This window comes from Chiloscyllium plagiosum, unplaced genomic scaffold (assembly GCF_037043375.1).
Source record: "Chiloscyllium plagiosum isolate Xiang-an unplaced genomic scaffold, Cpla_swu_hap1 HiC_scaffold_39, whole genome shotgun sequence".
NCBI classification, from domain to species: Eukaryota; Metazoa; Chordata; class Chondrichthyes; order Orectolobiformes; family Hemiscylliidae; genus Chiloscyllium; species Chiloscyllium plagiosum.
Genome location: NW_028270177.1, coordinates 38,120,390 through 38,141,093, shown reverse-complemented (window position 1 = coordinate 38,141,093; position 20,704 = coordinate 38,120,390). Strand labels below are relative to the sequence as shown.

General features: G+C 41.7%; 1 protein-coding gene across 9 annotated transcripts in view; it reads left to right on the top strand.

The window, feature by feature from the left end:
- Positions 1-20,704, top strand: part of arnt2 (aryl hydrocarbon receptor nuclear translocator 2) — a 476,833-nt gene that overhangs the window by 446,623 nt on the left and 9,506 nt on the right. For all 9 annotated transcript variants that reach the window (XM_087981308.1, XM_043677623.2, XM_087981306.1 and 6 more), the window contains one exon: positions 17,613-17,758. In XM_087981308.1, the coding sequence (XP_087837434.1) occupies positions 17,613-17,758 (146 nt within the window). The remainder of the gene's footprint in view (positions 1-17,612; positions 17,759-20,704) is intronic.

Sequence of the window (20,704 nt, the reverse complement as noted above, 5' to 3'; positions counted from 1 at the left end):
AAATGTTTCCTGAACCGTTCCATGAGTTTGTGCTTGGTCTTTCTGGTGTAGAGGAGACCACATCGAGAGCAATGAATGCAGTAAATGAGGTTCAAGGATATGCAAGGAAGTGCCTGCTGGATTTGGAATGATCCTTTGGGGCCATGGATGGAGGTGAGGGGACAGGTGTGGGTGCAGGTTTTGCAACCCTTGCAGCGGCAAGGGGAAGATTCCAGGTGTGGAGAAGGGGTTGGTGGGGAGTGTGGACCCAATGAGGGATTTGCAGAGGGAACAGTCCCTGCAGAATGGGGTGGGGAGGGAAATATATTTTTGGTGGTGAAGTGTGACTGCAGGTAGTGAAAATGGCGGAGGATGATGCGCTGGATTTGGAGATTAGTGGGATGGAATGTGAGGACCAGGGAGAGTCTATTCTTGTGGTTGCAGGGACTGAGGTTTGAGGGTGGAGGTGCAGGAAATGGAGGAGATGCAGTTGAGGACGTTGTTGATCACAGGGAAGGGAACATTATAATCCTTAAAGTAGGAGGACGCCTGGGATTTCCTGGAGTGGAATGAATCATCCTGGGAGTAGATGCAGTGAAGGCAAAACAATTGGGAGTAAGGGATCACATATTGATGGGGATGGGGGCTGCGGAGTTGAGAGGTAGTCCAGGTAGCTGTGGGAGTCAGTGGATTTGAAGTAGATGTCCATGTTGAGTCAGTTATCTGGAGACAAAGAGATCTTGGAAGGAGACGGGGATGTTGGAGATCATCCAGGTGAATTTGAGGTCAGGGTGGAAGGTGTTGGCATAGTTGATGAACTGTTCAAACTCGTCAGGAGAGCACAAGACAGCACTGATACAGTCATCAATGTACAACATAGAACATGGAAAATTGCAGCACAGTACAGGCCCTTCAGCCCACAATGTTGTGCCGAGGATTATTCCTAATCTAAAATAAAATAACCTAACCTATGCACTCCTCACTTCACTGCTGTCCATGTGCATGTCCAGCAGTTGCTTAAATGTCCATAATGACTCTGCTTCCACCATAACCGCTAGCAACGCATTCCATGAATTCACAACTCTCTGCGTAAAGAGCCTTCCTCTGACACCTCCTTTATACCTTCCTCCTCATATCTTAAAACTGTCACCTGTCATACCAGTCAATCCTGCCCTGGAGAAAAGTCTCTGGCTATTGACTCTATCCATGCCTCTCATTACCTTGTATTCCTTGATCAGGTCACCTTTCTTCCTCCTTCTCTCCAGAGAGAAAAGTCCGAGCTTAGTCAACCTCTCTTTGTAAGGCAACCCCCCCTCTCCCCCAGTCCAGCCAGCATCCTGGTAAACCTTCTTTGCACCCTCTCCTAAAGCCTCTGTATCTTTCCTATAATACGACGAGCCGAACTGGACCCAATATTCCAAGTGTGGTCTTGTAGAGCTGCAGCAAAACCTCGCGGATCTTAAATTCGATCCCCCTGTTAATGAAAGCCAAAACACCATATACTTTCTTAACAACCCTATCCACTTGGGTGGCAACTTTGTGGGATCTATGTACTTGAACACCAAGATCCCTCTGTTCCTCCACACTGCCAAGAATCCTGTCTTTAATCCTATGTTCAGCATTCAAGTTCGACCTTCCAAAATGCATCACTTCGCATTTATCCAAGTTAAACTCCATCTGCCATTTCTCAGCCCAGCTTTGCATCCTGTCTAAGTCGCGCTGCAACCTACAATAGCTCTCGATACTATCAGCAGCACTTCCAACCTTTGTGTCATCGGCAAATGAACTAACCCACCCCTCAACCTCCAAGTCATTTATAAAAACTACAAAGAGCAGAGGCCCAAGAACAGAGCCCTGCGGGACACCACCCACCACTGACCTCCAGGCAGAATACTTTCCATCTACAACCCCTCTCTGCTTTCTGTCAGCCAACCACTTCTGAATCCAGATAGCCAAATCTCCCAGTATCCCATACCTCCTGATTTTATGAATGAGCCTACCATGGGAAACCTTATTAAATGCCTTGCTGAAGTCCGTATACACCACATCCACTGCTTGACCTTCGTCGACCTGTCTCGTCACCTCCTCAAAAAACTCAATAAGATTTGTGAGGCATGACCTGTCCCTCACAAAGCCATGCTGGCTGCCTTTAATCATGCTATGCTTTTCCAAATATTCATAAATCCTTATCCCTCAGAATGCTTTCCAAAACTTTGCTGACCACAGACGTAAGACTGACTGGTCTGTAATTGCCAGGGATTTCCCTATTACCCTTCTTGAAAAGAGGAACAACATTCGCCTCCTTCCAATCCTCCGGTACGACTCCCACAGAGAGTGAGGAAGGAAAGATCTTCACCAGCGGCTTAGCAACCTCCTCTCTGGCTTCCCGGAGCAGCCTGAGATAAGTCTAGTCTGGCCCTGGGGGCTTATCAATTTAATGTTTGCCAAAATTTCTAGCACATCAACTTCATCAATCTTGATCTGTTCAAGCCTGTTTCCCAGGTCCTCAAATTTCTCATTCACAACAAGGTCCCTTTCCTTAGTGAAAACTGAAGCAAAAAACTCATTTAGGGCTTCCCCTATCCGCACACAAGTTCCCTAAGCTATCCCTGACTGGCCCTACCTTCTCCCTGGTCATTCTCTGATTTGTCACGCATGAGTAAAATGCCTTTGGGTTCTCCCTAATCCTTCCTGCCAAGCCTTTTTCATGCCCCCTCCTGGCTCTCCTCACTCCATTTCTGAGCTCCTTTCTAATAAGCCTGTAATCCTCTAAAACTGTGCTAGATCCTGCCTTCTTCCTTGTGACAAGAAGCTCCTCTGTTCTCATCATCCAAGGTTCCTTAATCTTACCCCTTTTTGCCTGTCTCAGAGGAACAAATACATGCATCACTTGCAACAACTGCTCCTTAAACAGTCTCCACATGTCTGTTGTGCCCTTGCTGTGAAACAGTTGCTCCCAATCTGTACTTCCCAACTTCTGTCTGATAGCATCATAATTTCCTTTTCCCCAATTAAATATCCTCCCTTAGTAACTGCTCCTTTCCCTCTCCAAGGCTTTGGTAAATGTGAGTTGAAACTTTATTGCTGGAACAGCACAGCAGGTCAGACAGCATCCAGGGAACAGGAGATTCGACGTTTCGGGCACAGGCCCTTCCTGAAGAAGGGCCTGTGCCCGAAACGTCGAATCTCCTGTTCCCTGGATGCTGTCTGACCTGCTGTGCTGTTCCAGCAATAAAGTTTCAACTTTGATCTCCAGCATCTGCAGACCTCACTTTCTCCTTTGGTAAATGTGAGGCAGTTGTGTTCAGTGTCACCAAAGTGTTCTCCTGCCGCGAGATCTGACACCTGTCCTGGCTCATTGCTGGACACCAAATCCAAAATGGCCTCTCCCCTTGTCGGCCTATCTCCATACTGAGTAAGGAAACCCTCCTGAACACACCTGACAAAAACGGCTCCATCCAAACCATCTGCACTAAGGAGGTACCAGTCAATATTGGGAAAGTTGACATCCCCCATAACAACAACCCTGCTACATCTTCATTTTTCCAAAATCTGACAGCCTATGAGTTGTTCAATTTTCCTATTGCTATTAGGGGGTCTGTAGAAAATCCCCAATGAGGTAGCTGCTCCCTTACTGTTCCTAACTTCTACCCACACTGAATCAATAGACAGACCTTGGTTAGGCCACTGTTGGAATATTGCGTGCAATTCTGGTCTCCTTCCTATCGGAATGATGTTGTGAAACTTGAAAGGGTTCAGAAAAGATTTACAAGGATGTTGCCAGGGTTGAAGGATTTGAGCTATAGGGAGAGGCTGAACAGGCTGGGGCTGTTTTCCCTGGAGCATCAGAGGCTGAGGGGTGACCTTATAGAGGTTTACAAAATTATGAGGGGCATGGATAGGATGAATAGACAAAGTCTTTTCCCTGGTGTTGGGGAGTCCAGAACTAGAGGGCATAGGTTTAGGGTGAGAGGGGAAAGATATAAAAGAGACCTAAGGGGCAACTTTTTCACGCAGAGGATGGTACGTGTATGGAATGAGCTGCCAGAGGAGGTAGTGGAGGCTGGTACAATTGCAACATTTAAGAGGCATTTGGATGGGTATATGAATAGCTGAAAATGTGTTGCTGGAAAAGCGCAGCAGGTCAGGCAGCATCCAGGGAACAGGAGAATCGACGTTTCGGGCATAAGCCCTTCTTCAGGAATCATATGAATAGGGTATATGAATAGGAAGGGTTTGGAGGGATATGAGCCACGTGCCGGCAGGTGGGACTAGATTGGGTTGGGATATCTGGTCGGCATGGACAGGTCGGACTGAAGGGTCTGTTTCCGTGCTGTACATCTCTATGACAACCTTCATTTATGTAGCTGTGATGCACTCTCTGATTAGCAAAATTGCACCTCATCCTCATTTTCCACCATCCCTGTTCTTTTTAAAAGTTCTAAACCTTGAACATCGAGCAACTGTTCCTGCTCCTGTGAAACCCACATCTCTGTTATGGCCACAACATCATAGTCCCAAGTACTGATCCATGCTCTAAGTTCATCACTGTTATTTCTGATACTCCTTGCGTTAAAGCAGACAAACTTTAACCAATCCCTTTGTTTCATGGCGTGAGAAATCTTCCCAATAGATTCACTACATCCCGTCATTGCCCCATCTACATCTACCCCCCCCCCCCCCCCCCCTCAGATATATAGCTCTGGTTCCCCCCCCTTGCCAAACTAGTTTAAACCCTCACGAACCATGCGAGAAAATCTCCCACCAGGATGTTTATGCCCTTCCAGTTCAGATGCAACCCGTCCTTCATGTACAGGTCCACCCTTCCCCAGAAGACATCCCAATGGTCTAAGTATCTGAAGCCCTCCCTCCAGTACCTGTTGTGGCAGAGGAAAAGGTGGGGGTTTGTGCCAGTGTAGTTGTAGAAGTGGAACTGTTCCATGTATCCTACGAAGATCCCAATCATGGCCTACCTACATCCACCTATCACCGTCCCATCTACCTTGGCCCCAGCCTCAGCACCCCCCCATTTAGTTCTCAGCCCCGTTTCCCCTCCCCAGTCCTAATGAAGGGCCATGCCCAAAACATCGACTCCCCTGCTCGTCGAATGCTGCCTGACCTGCTGTGCTTTTCCAGCGCCATTCTTTATCAACTCTGCAATACAAGCAGTGCCTGGTACTGAGCATGTGCTGGACTGTCACAAGAGAACCGTGCTTCTCAGTGCCTCACAGCAGCGGAGCGGGCTTTGTCTCTGGCTATTCAGAGACCTGAAGATCTGGGCCATTGTGAGGGCACTAGGTAGAGTGGACAGGAAGAATCTATTCTTTTGTTGCCAGAGACAGCAATATCTAGGGGCACAGATTGCAAGTAATTGGTAGAAAGGTTAGTCAGGAGCTGAGAGCACACTATTCACTCAGAACGTGGTGAAGATTTAGATTCATTTTATTTAAATTTTGGAAGTCAAACACAGATTTGGTGTCTGCTTTACGTAAGGGTAACTCATTCATTTTGACTCTCCACTTTGCCCCAAACAATTTGTCTATCCCTGGCACCTGTAATGTTCTATCAAAGCTCAATGTAAGCTCGAGAAACAGCATCTTATCTTGAAACAGGTCACTTTTATGTCTTTCAAACTCTACAATAAATTCAACAATCTGAGATTATAACCTCTGCACTCCCATTTAGTTGCCTTTGCTCATTTTTTGTTTTCAGGTACCTCCCCATCATGATTCATTCAGAACTCTAGGCACACCACACCTTTGTTTATTATTGTCCCATAGCCACTCCCTTTTCTTTGCATCATCAAATATTTAACACATCATCATATTATTTGGCCTCTCCTGCTTTCCGGTTTATCACAGATCTTCCCTTTTCTCTCCACCCCCTCCCAAATAATTCACCCCTTTCACTGCTTTGTGTTTGTGTAAATCACACACTCTTTTCAATTCTGATTAAAGTCATAGATCTGGAGTGTTAACTCTGTTCTTTTCTCTATGGATGCTGCCAGGCCTGCTGAGTACTTGCAGCATTTTCTGGTTTTATTTCAAACTTCGAACACCACAATATTTTGCTTCTGTTAATCGATCCTTGGGTCGCCTTTGGAAATCAGAATGCTCAGACACAAAATGCAAGCATAACAGGATAGCCCCAGTGCGTTTAAATCAGCTTTAAAACATATCAATTAAACTCCCATGGTTTGAACAAAATGTTGCATACCAGTTTTGAATTCCTTGCCGGGCAACTTGATTTCTTGACATGATCATGCTTCACTTCCTGTGGTAAATAGATTTTTACAATTTCACAGATTATTTACTCCTCAGAATTGTTTGGATGTATTCTTTACAAACTGTAGTTTGTTACAACATGCCCAGAAATTTAATGTGTTAAAGTCGATCAAGCATTGGCATCATAAATAAGTTGGATAAAAACTGCAATTATCAAATCATGCATTCTCTGAGTGAATTATCAGAGAATATCTCTGCAAAGAAATAAACCAGAGAATTATAGGTCTTTGGTATTTGGATATGCAAATAAACACAGTGAATTGAATCTTTGGACATCTAGGAATAAATCGACACACCAATAATTTTAATATTTAACAATCTTACACTACTACTCTCTTCCTCAAATGTAGGCTTACCTCTGTTGGATTTGTCTGAATTGCTTTGTGTTCAAATGGATTATCTTAAATTTGTATCAGTAATATTCAGACTGCTCATAACTTGAATATCTCTTTCGGTATGTTCAGTCCCATACTCAACTGATCAGAGAATGATTTTAAAAAGAGCCAACTTAGTGTTGCAAACTCATGAAGCATTTCAATGTAGGAGACACATAGTTAGCCCATCATTCCTGATTGATCCGTTAAAAAGGTCTTTGAATTACTCCCAATACCCTGGCCTTTGCCAGTATGTTTATCCTGTCAAGTTTTTATGCAGTTCCCTTTTGAAAATCACTGTAGACTCTCTTTCCAACACTATTTCAGGAATAGTGTTCTAGATCAGCATGTTTGTGACGATGCTGTCACTTTGAGATTATTTTTTCTGGTTTTTGAAATGAGGTGGTAAGGCAGAGCCATCTCTGGGGTCTCTAAAAGAGTTGGAAGTTTCAGTGAATGCCTCCTAGCTGCTGTTCTTTCTGAATTTTCTCTTGATGTTTTTTCCCCTCCTGGATTGGAGAATGTCTGAATTTGCCTTTTTGCCAAGGGGTAAGTTTATGGGATGTTACTGTATCTATGGTTCTGTTTAGTTTTTCAATAGTTAAGTTAATCTAAATTCTTCTTTCTTTTGTTTGTATTTTCACTGCAGTGTTTAAATGAGTTGTTTTGCTTAATGTCAAGTAGTTTAACCAGTCGCTTCGAATTTGGAACACACACTTCACATCTACTTTTAAAATAAGAAAAAGTTAGGATCTACGCTACCTCCTTCAAATTTTTTGAGGGGGTCTGATGTGGTCCATAACACATTGCATTAAAAATCACTACAAGTTCAGTTGTGGCTTAACTCATGATTTTATAAAGGTTTAGTTTGCTTGCTCTGTGCCTCCATTTTTACATTTTTTTTTCTGATCAGTCTTGTCAACTTATATATAGAACTCCTACAGTGTGGAAATAGGCCCTTCGGCACACCAAGTCCACACCAACCAAGTCCACACCAACCCTCTGAAGATTAACCCACCCAGACCCTATTACTCTACATTTACCCCTGACTAATGCACTTAAGCTACATATCCCTCAACACTATGGGCAATTTAGCATGGCCAATTCGCCTAACTTGCACATCTTTGGATTTTGGGAGGAAACCGGAAGAGACCCAAGCAAATACAAGGAAAATGTGCAAACTCACACAGATAGTTGGTGGAGGCTGGAATCGAACCCAGGTCCCTGGCACTGTGAGGCAGCAGTGCTCACCACTGAGCCACCATGCTGCCCCAACTTTCATCCTGCAAGCTTCAAAGATTTATGTTAACCTCCAGACTTCTATTGCTTCATCCCTTTTAAAATTGAACTGTCTAAAGGCTAAAAGACATTACTTATAGGAGCATTCGATTTGAGAAAGTTACATGTATTTTCATTAGATATTTCATTCTTGCACATTCGTTCAAGCAGTGCAAACAAATAGGATATCTGTCACCAGATAGAAAAAGCAATCATAGGTTTGCTGTCCCTTTTAATAATATAAACTGGGGATTGTCAGTTTGATCAAATGACATTTCCCCATTCTTTGTAAATTCATTGCACTGTTGGCATTCATGCCAACAATCATCTGTTGCAAGTAAACACAAAAAAAGTTTGTTTTTCTCATGCATTGCTTTTTCCTCACTGGAAATCCATCTGACGTTTAAAGTGTTTTAAAATGTGACCTTTTCAAATATGACCCATTTTTGGCACACTTTACAGTTTTCTCACCAGTGCTCAACTTGGGTTCCATCAGGGCCATTAGTCTTGATGATATTGTTTTGATCTGAATAGGGAAAATGAGATTCATTCCAAAGGTAAAGAGAGGTGACTGTGAATGTCCTTGACATCAAAGCCGCATTTGATCAATTCTGGCATCAAGGTGTACTAGCAAATTTAAAGTTAATAGAAATCAAAAATGAAAAGCTCTCCATTGGTTGGAGTGAGACTTAGTCCAAAGGAAGATGGTTGTGATTGTAGGAATCCAATCATCTCGATTCTCGGTCCAGGAGTTCCTCAGGGCAGTGTCTTCAGTGCAGCTATCTTCAGCGGCTTCATCAATTACCCTGCCCTCCATCATAAGATTCGATGTAGGAATGCTTGCTGAGGAATCTCACTGATGTTTGTTCGATGCTCAGCTCCATTCTCAACTCACCAGATGATGACCATTGTTTATTTGCAAGGGAAATAAACTATAACAGTAGGGAAGTTTTGCTGCAGTTGTACAGGATATTGTTGAGACCACTGTTCGTTTTGGAAGGCAGAGCAAAAGAACGAAGTATTAAATGGAGAGAACTGCAGAAAGCTGCAACGCAAAGAGACTTGGGGAGTACTTGTACATGAAACAGAATACAGGTACAGCAGGAAATCAGAACGGAATGTTAGTGCTTCGTTCAAGAGTCTTGGAGTACAAGAATGTGAAAGTCTTACTGCAACTGAAGCGCAACCCACCCATACCCCTACATTTACCCCTTACCTAACACTACGGACAATTTAGCATGGCCAATCCACCCTAACCTGCACATCTTTGGACTGTGGGAGGAAACCGGAGCACCCGGAAGAAACCCACGCAGACACAGGGAGAACGTGCAAACTCCACACAGTCAGTCGCCTGAGGCGGGAATTGAACCCGGGTCTCTGGCGCTGTGAGGCAGCAGTGCTAACCACTGTGCCACCGTGCCGCCCATAGATTAAGAATATTAATGGATGAAAGAAGTAGAGAGAGATACAGAGAGGAAGCTCCAAATCTTAGGGACTAGACGATTGAATTTCACAAAAGAAATAAGACACTTTCTAATTCCAGTTGAAAAACATTCTGATGCTCTGACATACTTCATAACACAGACTCAACAAGATTTTAAAGAAAACATAGATTAATCTAAAGAATTAAGAGCTCTAGGGAAATTGCAGGAAGGTAGCTGTTTAGGATTTATGTTTTAGAGCTACATTTCTCACCTCCAACTGCATTTGAAATTCTATCATATTGTGATCTCTTTTGCATATTGGAATCTTTACGATATGGATATTAATCCTGTCTAATTACACGTTACTGAGTCTAAACTGACCCGTTCCCTGGTTCCCTAAAATGTCCCATATACACACTATGAATTCCCATATACACACTATGAATTCATCCTCTAAGGCTACCTTGGCCAGTTTAATTTGTTCAATCTACATGAAGCTAAAAATCACATGTGATTCTTGCAGCCCCCACTTACAATTTATTTTATTTATTAACATATAGTCTGTTCTAAGCATAGCCACTATTGGCAAAAGTTTGGTATTAGTTACTGTCCCACCAGTGACTTATTCCCTTTGCTGATTCATAATCTTCATTCAAACTGATTTCAGTTGTGTTCATTTACTGCTCAATAACTTTCAGACAGTGTTAGGAAAAGCACAGTTTACTCTGCACCATAATTTATTTTATTTAAAATCTTGTTGAGTCTGTGTTATGAAGTATGTTAGAGCATCAGAATGTTTTTCACCTGGAATTAGAAAGTGTCTTATTTCTTTTGTGAAATTCAGTCGTCTAGTCCCTAAGATTTGGAGCTTCCTCTCTGTATCTCTCTACTTCTTTCATCCATTAATATTCTGCTTAAGACCTTCCTTATTAATGAAGTTTTTAGCGATCAGACTAAATATTTATATTTGTCTCCAAATCAATTTTAACATAAATACTCTTGTGAAGTATTTTGTTATATTGCAGGTTCAGTATAAGTGCTTGTTGTTGTAGTATGCACAGGAATTATTAAAAGGGCAAAGAAAATGTGATGCAACGTTTTAAGCTCTTCCTGTCTTCTTAGTAACTTGATATTATCCTTGGCATCGCCCTATTTCTGATTGAGGAGAGAATGCAGAACAACACAGGTGTCCCCCGTATCCATGGGTGATACATTCCAAGACCGACTGCAGATGCCTGAAACCACAGATAGGAGTGAACCCTATCATTTAAATGGGAAATTTACCTCCTTGGCAGCCCCCTGGAATTATTTATGGTATGTTCCATGTAATATTTTCAGCCATGGTAAATTGCGGAAACGGAATCCGCAGTTACAGGGGTTCGACTGTACTTAATTTCGTTGTCAGGAGAAAAATCATGTTACTCATGTGAGATAAACAAAATGGAAAACTCTTAACAGACATATCACCTTGAGATGTTATTCATTTGGATGACTGCCTTATTTTTTGCAACACTCAATGTATCATTAAAGATTTTCCACCTTTATCTTTCTCGGTTCATGAAGTGTAGATTTTAATACTAAGTTTTTATATGTATGGGTGTTTTTTATGAGAGGGGAGGCACATTGTTCAGATATCTTGTGAAATGTAAACTTCTTCAACACTTGGTAGCATAAAGGAAATGCTGGCAGGAGAAGGGGACACTGGATCATTGAATGAGGCTGTGGTCAAGAAAAAGGAGGCATTTATCAAGTATAGTCAGCTGGGATCAAGTGTATCTCTTGAGTATAGTAGGTATAGGAGTTCACTTAAGAGCAACATCAGAAAGGGAACATGAAACAGCTTTGGCAGATAAGGTTAAGGAGAATCCAAAGAGATCCTACAAGTATAAGCACAAAGAGTAACTAGGGGGATATAAGACCTCTTAAAGATGAATGAGGCCATCTATGTGTGGAACTACAAGAGATGGATGAGATTCACGTCGGTATTTACTGTGGAGAAAGACATGGAAGCTACAGAACTTAGGGAAATAAATACTGATGTCGTGAAAAGAGTTTGCATTACAAAAGCGAAGGTGCTGGAGGTCTTAAAACTCAAAGGTTGATAAATCCCGAGGACCTGATCGAGTGTATCCCAGGACATGGTAGAAAGCTAGGGAAGAAATTGTGGAGCCCAAAGCAGAGATATTTCTATTATCGACCGTCATGTGTGTGGTGTTGGCAGACTGGAGGTTGGCTGATGTTGTGCTATTATTTAAGAAAAAAGGATTTTCCTGCAAGGAGAAGCCTGGGAACTACAGACTGGTGAGCCTGATGTCAGTGGTGCGGGAGTTGTTGGAGGTCTGAGAGACAGGAAAATATGAATTTGGAAACATGATTAGGAATAGTCATCATGGCTTTGTGCTTGGGAAGTTCTGTCTCACAAACTTGATTGAGTTTCTTGAAGAGGTGACAAAGAAGATAGATAAAGGCAGAGCGGTAGACGTTGTCTACATGGGCTTTAGGAAGGCCTTCGACAAAATTTTGCAAGGTAGACTGGTTAGTAAGGTGGGATCCAGGGAGACCTAGCAATTGGAGACAGAATTGGCTTGACAGTGGGAAACAGAGGGTAGTGGTGGGTGTATGTTCTGGAGGCATGTGACCAGTGCTGTGCTGCAAGGCCCTGTGCTGGGTCCACTGTTGTTTGTCATTTGTACAAATGATTTGGGTGCAAATATAGGAGATTTGGTTTGCATATGATATCAAAATTGGTGGTACAGTAGTCAGTGAAGAAGGTGATCTATGAGTACAATGAGATCTTGATGAACTGAGCGAGTGGCACCAGGAATAGTAGGTGGAGTTTAATTTACATAAATGCGAGATTTTGTATTATGGTAAGACAAATCAGGACAGGACTGACGCAGTTAATGGTAGGATTCTGGGGCATGTTGTCAAACAGAGTCCGAGGGGTGCAGGTATATAGTTCCTTCAAAGTGGCATCACTAGAAAGGGTGCAAAAAAGACTTACAAGGATGTTACTGAGATTGGAGGATTTGAGTTATAAGGAGAGGCTGGATAGGCTGGGACTCTTTTTCCTGGAGTGTAGGAGGCTGAGGAATGACCTTAAAGAGGTTTATAAAATCAGGAGGTGCACAGGTAAGGGGAATAGCCAATGTCTTTTCCCCAGGGTAGGGGAGTCTAAAACTAGAGGGCATGGGTTTAAAGTGAAAGAGGCAAGACTTATAAGAAACCTGAGGGGCACACGGAGGGTGGTCCCTGTGTGGAATGAGCTGTCAAAGGAAATGGTGGAACTGGGTACGATTGCAGCATTCAAAAGACATTTGATCAGGTACATTTTGTAGGAAAGGTTTAGAGGGAACAAAAACAAAATACTGCTGGAAAAGCTCAGCAAGTCTGGCAGCATCTGTGGAGAGAAATCAGAGTTAACGTTTCAGGTAAATTGACCCTTCTTCAGAACCCTTTGGGTTCCTTCAGGAGTCTCTTTGGGTCAGTGGACTCAAACATTAATTCTGATTTCACTTGCTGAGCTTGTCCAGCAATATCTGTTTTAGTTTCTGATTTCCAGCTTTCGCAGGTCTTTTGGTTTTTATGGAGGTTTCGGGGGACATGGGCCAAAAGCAGATAAATGTGACTGGTATAATTTCGGAAACCTGGTTGGCATGGATGAGTTGGGCGAAGGGTCTGTTTCCGTGCTGAACAACTCTGTGACTCTATGACAAAGTTATCAATAGCCTTGAAGCAATACTGCTCCATCAAAATGCCACAAGTACACTGATCCCTGCAACATCTTTTTGATATAATGCTGATGTGTAATGGACTTTGCTGAATTAAGAGGCTTTGAATGCTTTTTGTTTTGTTCTTATTGATTGAATTGGGCTGAGCTGAAGAATTTATTTGTTTTGAAGTTGAATGAGTTTGACTGGTGCCTCAGCTAAATTAATTGTTCGTCATGTTAGGTCATGTTGGAAGTACGAAGGAAGAAGTATTTGGTTTTGGTACCATATGTCATCAAAGCATTTCAAAATATTTAATTAAATTAATTACTTGTGGCTGACAGTGACAGTGGAGGAACTGCAGTCACTGTTTTATTGATGTGAAAATTGAGAAATATAAATTGCATAATTACATCAGTCTGTTAACAAAAGAGAAAACTAAATACAGGTATAGTCCTATGAAGTCACTGAATTCCTTAGTGGCCTTGTCCCAATCGCATGCTAAATATTTAGGAACATGTACCTTGAAATAAGTACAGTGGACAGAGGGGAGGTGATGGCCTTATGGTCCAACAGGAAATTAGGAAAGCAAATGGAACGTTGCCCTTCATTGCGAAAAGGATTGAGTTTAAAAGCAAGGAGATTATGTTGCAGCTGTACAGGGTGCTGGTGAGGCCACACCTGGAGTACTGCGTGCAGTTTTGGTCTCCTTACTTTAGAGAGGATGTACTGGCATTGGAGGGGGTGCAGAGGAGGTTCACTAGGTTGATTCTGGAGTTGAGGGAGTTGGCTTATGAGGACAGGCTGAGTAGACTGGGATTATATTCATTGGAATTTAGAAGAATGAAGGAGGTTCTTATAGAAACATATGAAAATATTGAAGGGAATAGGTAAGATAGACATAGAAAAGATGTTTCCACTGGCAGGTGAAACTAGAACAAGAGGGCATAGCCTTAAAATAAGGGGAAGCAGATTTAGGACTGAATTTCACCCAGAGGGTTATGAATCTGGGGAATTCCCTGCCCGGTGAAGTAGTTGATGCTACTTCAGTAAATGTTTTTAAAGCTAAGATAGGTTTTTTTTGAACAGTGAAGGAATTAGGGGATATACTGAGAGGGTGGGTAAGTGGAGCTGAGGTCATGAAAAGATTGACCATGATCCTACTGAATGGTGGTGCAGACTCGAAGGGCCAGAAGGCCTACTCCTGCTCCTAGTTCTTACGTTCTTATGTATTATCACTGGACTGTTAATCCAGAGACCTAGGTAATGTTCTAGGGATCTACCATGGCAGATGGTGGAATTTGAATTTAATAAAAATCTGTAATTGAAATATCTGATGATGTCTGTGAAGCCACTGCTGATTGGTTTGCTGATTTTTTGTTTTGGGAAGAAAACCATGAAATTGCGAAATAAAATCTAGAGATTCCAGTATTATATTACTGTAATGTGTCTTTAGAACAGCGCCTGGTAGCAAAAGAAAAGTTTTTAAAAAACAAAGGAAACGTACATGCTGCAATCAAAAATCATTCTCAATAACTATCTATTGTTATACCAGAGTTCATTTCTCCCTATTCCAGTCTTTACAAAACATTTACTGTCCAGGAAAACCCATCCCTGTACTAAAGAAAACTAGTGTTGTAGCATTAGTGTAATGTCATTCTTGGCCTCAGAATGTACCAAACCCAAATAAATACTTTCAAAGTTAAGTTGCTGTTGTGTGGGCAAACTCAGCAGTTAAATCTGTGCCTAGCAAGCAATGATATAAGAACAGAAATGAGCAGTTCAGCCCCTTGAGTCATTCTGCCCTTCACTGAGATCAAAGCTGATCTATAGTGCTGCACTTTGCTCAAAAAATGGCTTTGATCACTTAGAGTCATACACTTGGTCAAATCTTCAAATGGGACTTCAACTCTCAAACTGTGACTTGGATAAAAATGCTATTGATTGAGCCAAACTATCACTTGCCAGCTTTCCCAGTAAATCTAAGTACTGAACTCCCATTTCTTGTTATTATCTGCCTATCTTTTCATGTTCTTCCTTCTCAAATACTGTTCTTTCTGAATAATTTTATAGCTTTTGCCTCAAAAGCCACCTTTCAGACTTCTACAAATTCCTTGTGTGAACACTTCTGCCCACCCTTAGTTATTTTAGTGAATGTTGCTTCTGAAAGTGCCACACAAGCAAAATACATGAAAGATTTAACATAAATATTCACAAACAACATTAAAGCATACCTGAACATGTAGGAACATATCAGAGAACAATTTGCAAATACTACAAAAACTACAAACCCAGAATTGGAAGCTAGCAGTCAGCTCCCATAAAGAACATGCATCTGTTTGTCTCACAGTTAAACCTCCCAAGGTGCTTTAGCATCCTGAGGCATTTTCAACCAAACTTTGGCACCAAACCGCGTAAGGAAACTTTAGGACAGATTATCATAGCTTGGTCAAAGAAGGAGATTTTAAGGAGTAGCTTAGGGGAAGAGACAGAGGGAGACAAAGTCACTGTCAGAGTAGGTCCTCAGCAGCTAAGAATACTGACAGCAGTGGTAAAGCAATGAAGATCAGGCTTGGAGATGAGGCTAAACTGTAGGTGTGCAGAAATCTCACAGGGCTGTAAGTTTACAAACATACAGAGGGGAAAAACTAACGAAGGATTTTAAGTTGCAATTACTGAAAAATCACAAAATTATAGTTGCAATGACAGAAGAATAACATTAAAGACGTATTTAGATGTACTCAAGCCATACAAAGTTATGGGTCAAAAGATGGAAAATGGGATTAAAATATTTAGGTGGTTATTTTTGACCAGCACAGATGCAATGGGCTGAAAGGCCTTTTTCTGTGCTGTAGATTTCTCTGATTCTAGAATGGCTAAAGCTGATTCTACAGACAGAAAATATTGTATTGTAACAACTTGGTTTTTACCAGTCTTAACTCAACAAAATCAATTTTCTAATTTTTAAAATTTGGAAAGGTTAAATTCAGCTTGTTGTTTTAATGTTAAGTTGTTGAAAATTAAATCAGAGTGTAGCCATGGGAATTTAAAGCTACCCAAACAAGGAGCCACAGCTGAGACATGCTGAACACTAGTGCTGTTTACTTTCACAAATTTCTGAACCTTCAAAGCAATAGGTTGACCCTGGGATGTCAATCATTCAAAATTATCAGCATGGCTGGCAGCCTAGGAATCTTGTTAGGAAAAGGATTGCTTTTTCTCATTTTGACCACCAACTGTCCTTGCTTAATTAAATTGTTGAAAAGATGGCCAAACTGCAGCCCATGGTTCCAGTTCAGTAAGTAACCACATGGACTTCAGGTAGAGGTCACTGAACTTCAGCACTTTCTCTCTCTCTCTTTCTCACCCTTTCTGTCTGTCACACACAGAATGGGCTCATTAGCCCTAGCATCCTGAAAACTAAAACATTTAACTGGTTTGAGAGTGATCTAATACCTACATTTAAATCAAGTTTTGTGTCTTATTTCTTTCCCATTATCCAAGGCATATATGGCATTATCTGACCACACACTGAACGTTGTATTCTGCTTGTTCAGGTTTTTAATATATATAGTTTAAGTCAACTGGTTTATAATCATGCCTAGTGGGAGTGCTTTTCAATCCACTTTCTATTAAGAAAGCAGAGTATGCGTATGTGATATTGCATTAGCTGCAGAAGCTTACCGTGTTACCATCCTATTTCATTTGACCATTACATATTGGATGATAAAGTTTGTATTAAGATTAAAGAAAAATTAGAAAAAGAATTGGAACTCATAAAATTATCCAATTCTTATTGGGAACATGTTTAATGAGGTTTTCTTAACTGGGGCCTGAGATTTTTAGGGCCCCACATTTAGCCTTGGGTCTTCATAGAATCATAGAATCTCTACAGTGTAGAAACAGGCCATTTGGCCCAATAAGTCCACCCAGATCCACCAAAGAGTAACCCATCCAGACCCATTCCCCTACCCTATTCCTCTACATTTACCCCTGACTAATGCACCTAATCTACACATCCCTGAACACGAGGGGCAATATAATATGGAGCAACTCACCTAACCCGCGCATCTTTTGGATTGTGGGAGGAAATTGGAGCATCCAGAGAAAACCCACGCAGACGTGGGAAGAATGTGCAAACTCTACACAGACGATCGCTTGAGGCTGGAATTGAACCAAGGTACCTGTCAGTGTGAGACAGCAGTGCTGCCCATTCGCCCATGTTGTCTTCTCATTAACCTTTTGGTCATCATTGCCTGATCTCAGTTCCTAGTGTGACTGCTAGTTTTCTTCCTGGCAAACCCTTGGATGCTACAGATGTTTCTCACTACCATCCAGCAGCCAGACCCATCCCCTCAGTATTGTCCTCAACGTACTGTGAGAATAATGTCACAGTAAATTCATTAGCTTCTAAAAGGAAGCAGTTGTAAAGAAATGAACTACTCAGTTTGTTCATTGAGTTTTTAATTTGTTGTGGGAGGAAGCATTTTTGTGATAACTACTGTACATTTTCTAAAAATAGCCAGTATTTGTTTTTGATATGCATCAACATCTTGCCCACAGCTGAGAGTGGACAGAGTAGCGGACAGTTCCAGGGAAGGTCATCTGAAGGTTCAGCTGTATGGTCTCAGTGGCAAGGCCAGCATCATAATCAACAGGCAAGTGAACAGCATACACATCAACAACCAGGACAACCAGAGGTCTTTCAGGTGAGGGTCTGCATGAAGTTCATCTATTTCTGAAATTTCACTCATTTGCTTTACACTTTCTACTCACTCTAGTATTCAGATAGAAATTAACCTATTGTGAAATTCTCACACAATTAGTGGCAACCATAAAATCACATCATCATCATACAATTAATTTACTCCAAGCAGCATCACTGTCATCTGTTTTCATGACTTGCCCTTATGCCCAGTGCTGCCCAATAAACAAGAGCCTTGTTCCGTCCCTTCAGATATTCAGTCAGCAGCAGCAGATGTGCAATAAGCCGAAAAATCAAAACCCTTTGGGTTCACTTGTGGGCTCCCAGCAGCATTTGGAAGGGGTGGGCACCTGCTGCGGGCTGTGCCCTGCTCTTGCTACCAACCTCCACCTGGGCCCTTGGTCTGTGCACTGGTCGAGGTTCTCAAATCCCGTTTTAAATACCATCTTCTGTATTCTCCTTGGACCAAACATTTGGGCACAATTAGTAGTACAGAATTACGCCCATGTTTTTGAAATGCTTTGTGTTTCCACTCAAACTCATTTATGGAGACATACTTTTAAGGTGACAGGAGAGAGGTTTAAAAAAGACATGGGGCCAATTTTTTTTATGCATGTGGAATACACTTCCTGAGGAAGTGGTGGATTTGGCCACAGTTACAATGTTTAAAAGACAGGAAAGGTTTGGAGGGATATAGACCAGGAGCAGGCAGGTGGGACTAGTTAGGGATTATGTTCAGCATGGAGTGGTTGGACCGAAGTTTCCATGATCTATGACTCTACATAAAGAACAAATGGAAAACCTGCCTTTATCCAGAGTAATCATGTAACATTTTAAACAGCAATTTTTTTTTAAAAGGTGTTCTTGGTATCCTTAAAAGTAGGATGTTTTCCAGTTTGATTCATACATTTGAAATTGGGTTTACTACAAAAAATGTTTTAAATCACTGCCAGTCCAACACCTGAGAGTAACCCAATTTTAATTGTCTGAAAATGCCTTGGGAAAAAAAAACAAAATTATTTTCTATCAGGTAATTGTAGTCAGATCCATCGAATATTTTTAAAACAATTGGAACATTTTAAACATAACTACTAGTGTGCTTGCACCCAAATAATCAAATTTAGTTTTTGGAGATTTTATGAAGGAAAGAAATTGAAAGCAAGGAATGGAAAGTGGGTGGTGTGGCATAGTGCATTGTTGCTGGAAAGTAATCCTGAGATCCAACTCATGTTCTGGAGCCCAGGTTTGAATCCCACCATGCCAGATGTTGGAATTTTAATTCAAACAAAAATATCTAAAATTAAAAATCTAATGATGACCATGAAATTGTTGCTTATTGTCATAAAATCCCATCTGGTCCAGTTAGTGCCCTTTAGGGAAGGAAATCTGCCACCTGTGCTGGCCTACATGTGACTCCAACCCACAGCAATGTCATTAACACCTAAATACCTCCTGCCTAGCAAGTGACTCAGTTGTATGAAACATTTAAAAGCCTCAAAAAAAGTAACAAAACCAATAGATCACCTGGCATCGACCTAGGCACTGGAAACTACAATGGCAAAATCATCCATGTTGACCTTGCAAAGTCCTCTTGACAAACATCTGTGAACCAGTACCACGATTGGGAGAACCATCTCATGGATGGGTCAAGCATCAGCCTGACATATTCATTTTCACAGAATGGCCTTACAATTTCCCAGACAATGTACTCACCATCCTGCCATTGGGATAGGACATATCCAACAGAGGTGGTGGCACAGTAGTATTCAGTCAGGAGGAAGATGTTTAGTGTCCTCAATATTGACTCTGAACCACATGAATTCCTATAACATGATAAGTTAACAGCTGTTAACACTAACCCGAGAATGCAACTTTAAAAAAAAGGGTTTTGTGATTTACACATGAAAGAAGTGAAACTATCACCGTATTCTAACAGATGAAAGGCTTAACAGACAATCAATTTTTCAATGTATAATTTCAGTTACATCACACTGCAAATATTTGTTATAAATTCTGTGTTACGATCGAGCCCTCCACAATCACCTGATGAAGGAGTGTCACTCCGAAAGCTAGTGTGCTTCCAATTAAACCTGTTGGACTATAACCTGGTGTTGTGTGATTTTTAACTTTGTACACCCCAGTCCAACACTGGCATCTCCAAATCATACATAGGCAAGGTAACATTCTATTGATTACCACATACTTGACTGATGAAACAGTCCTCCTCAATCTTCAACACCACTTAAAAGGACACACTAAGGTGGGCAAGAGCACAGAATGTATTCTGGATGGGGGAATTCAATGTTCATCATCAAGGTTCAGCAGCACTTACTGAGTTGATCGAGTCCTAAAGGACATAGCTGCTAGACTGGGTCTGCAATAGATAGTGGAGGAACCAACGAGAGACAAAATCATGTTTGACCTCATCCTCATCAATCTGCCTGATGCAGATGTTTATGGCAGTATTAATAAGAGTGACTACCACACAGTTCGTATGGGCACAAAGTCCTATCTTCGCATTGAGAATACCCTCTGTTATGTGGAGTAGCACTACTACATTGTTCAATGGATAGATTTTGAACAGATCTACCAACTCAAGACTAGGTATTCATGAAGTGCTGTGGGCCATCAACAACAGCCAAAATGTATTCTAACACAAGCTACAACCTCAAGGCCTGCATATCTCCTCTCTACAACCTCAAGGCCTGCATATCTCCTCTCTACAACCTCAAGGCCTGCATATCTCCTCTGTACAATCTTAAGGCCTGCATATCTCCTCTCTACAACCTAAGGCCTGCATATCTCCTCTCTACGACCTCAGGGCCTGCATATCTCCTCTCAACCATTACCATCCAGCCGGAGGATCAATTCTGATGCAATTAAAAGTGCCGAACAGCATGCAAGTGCAGCATCAGGAGAACAACAAATGAGGTGTCAACCTGGTGAAGCT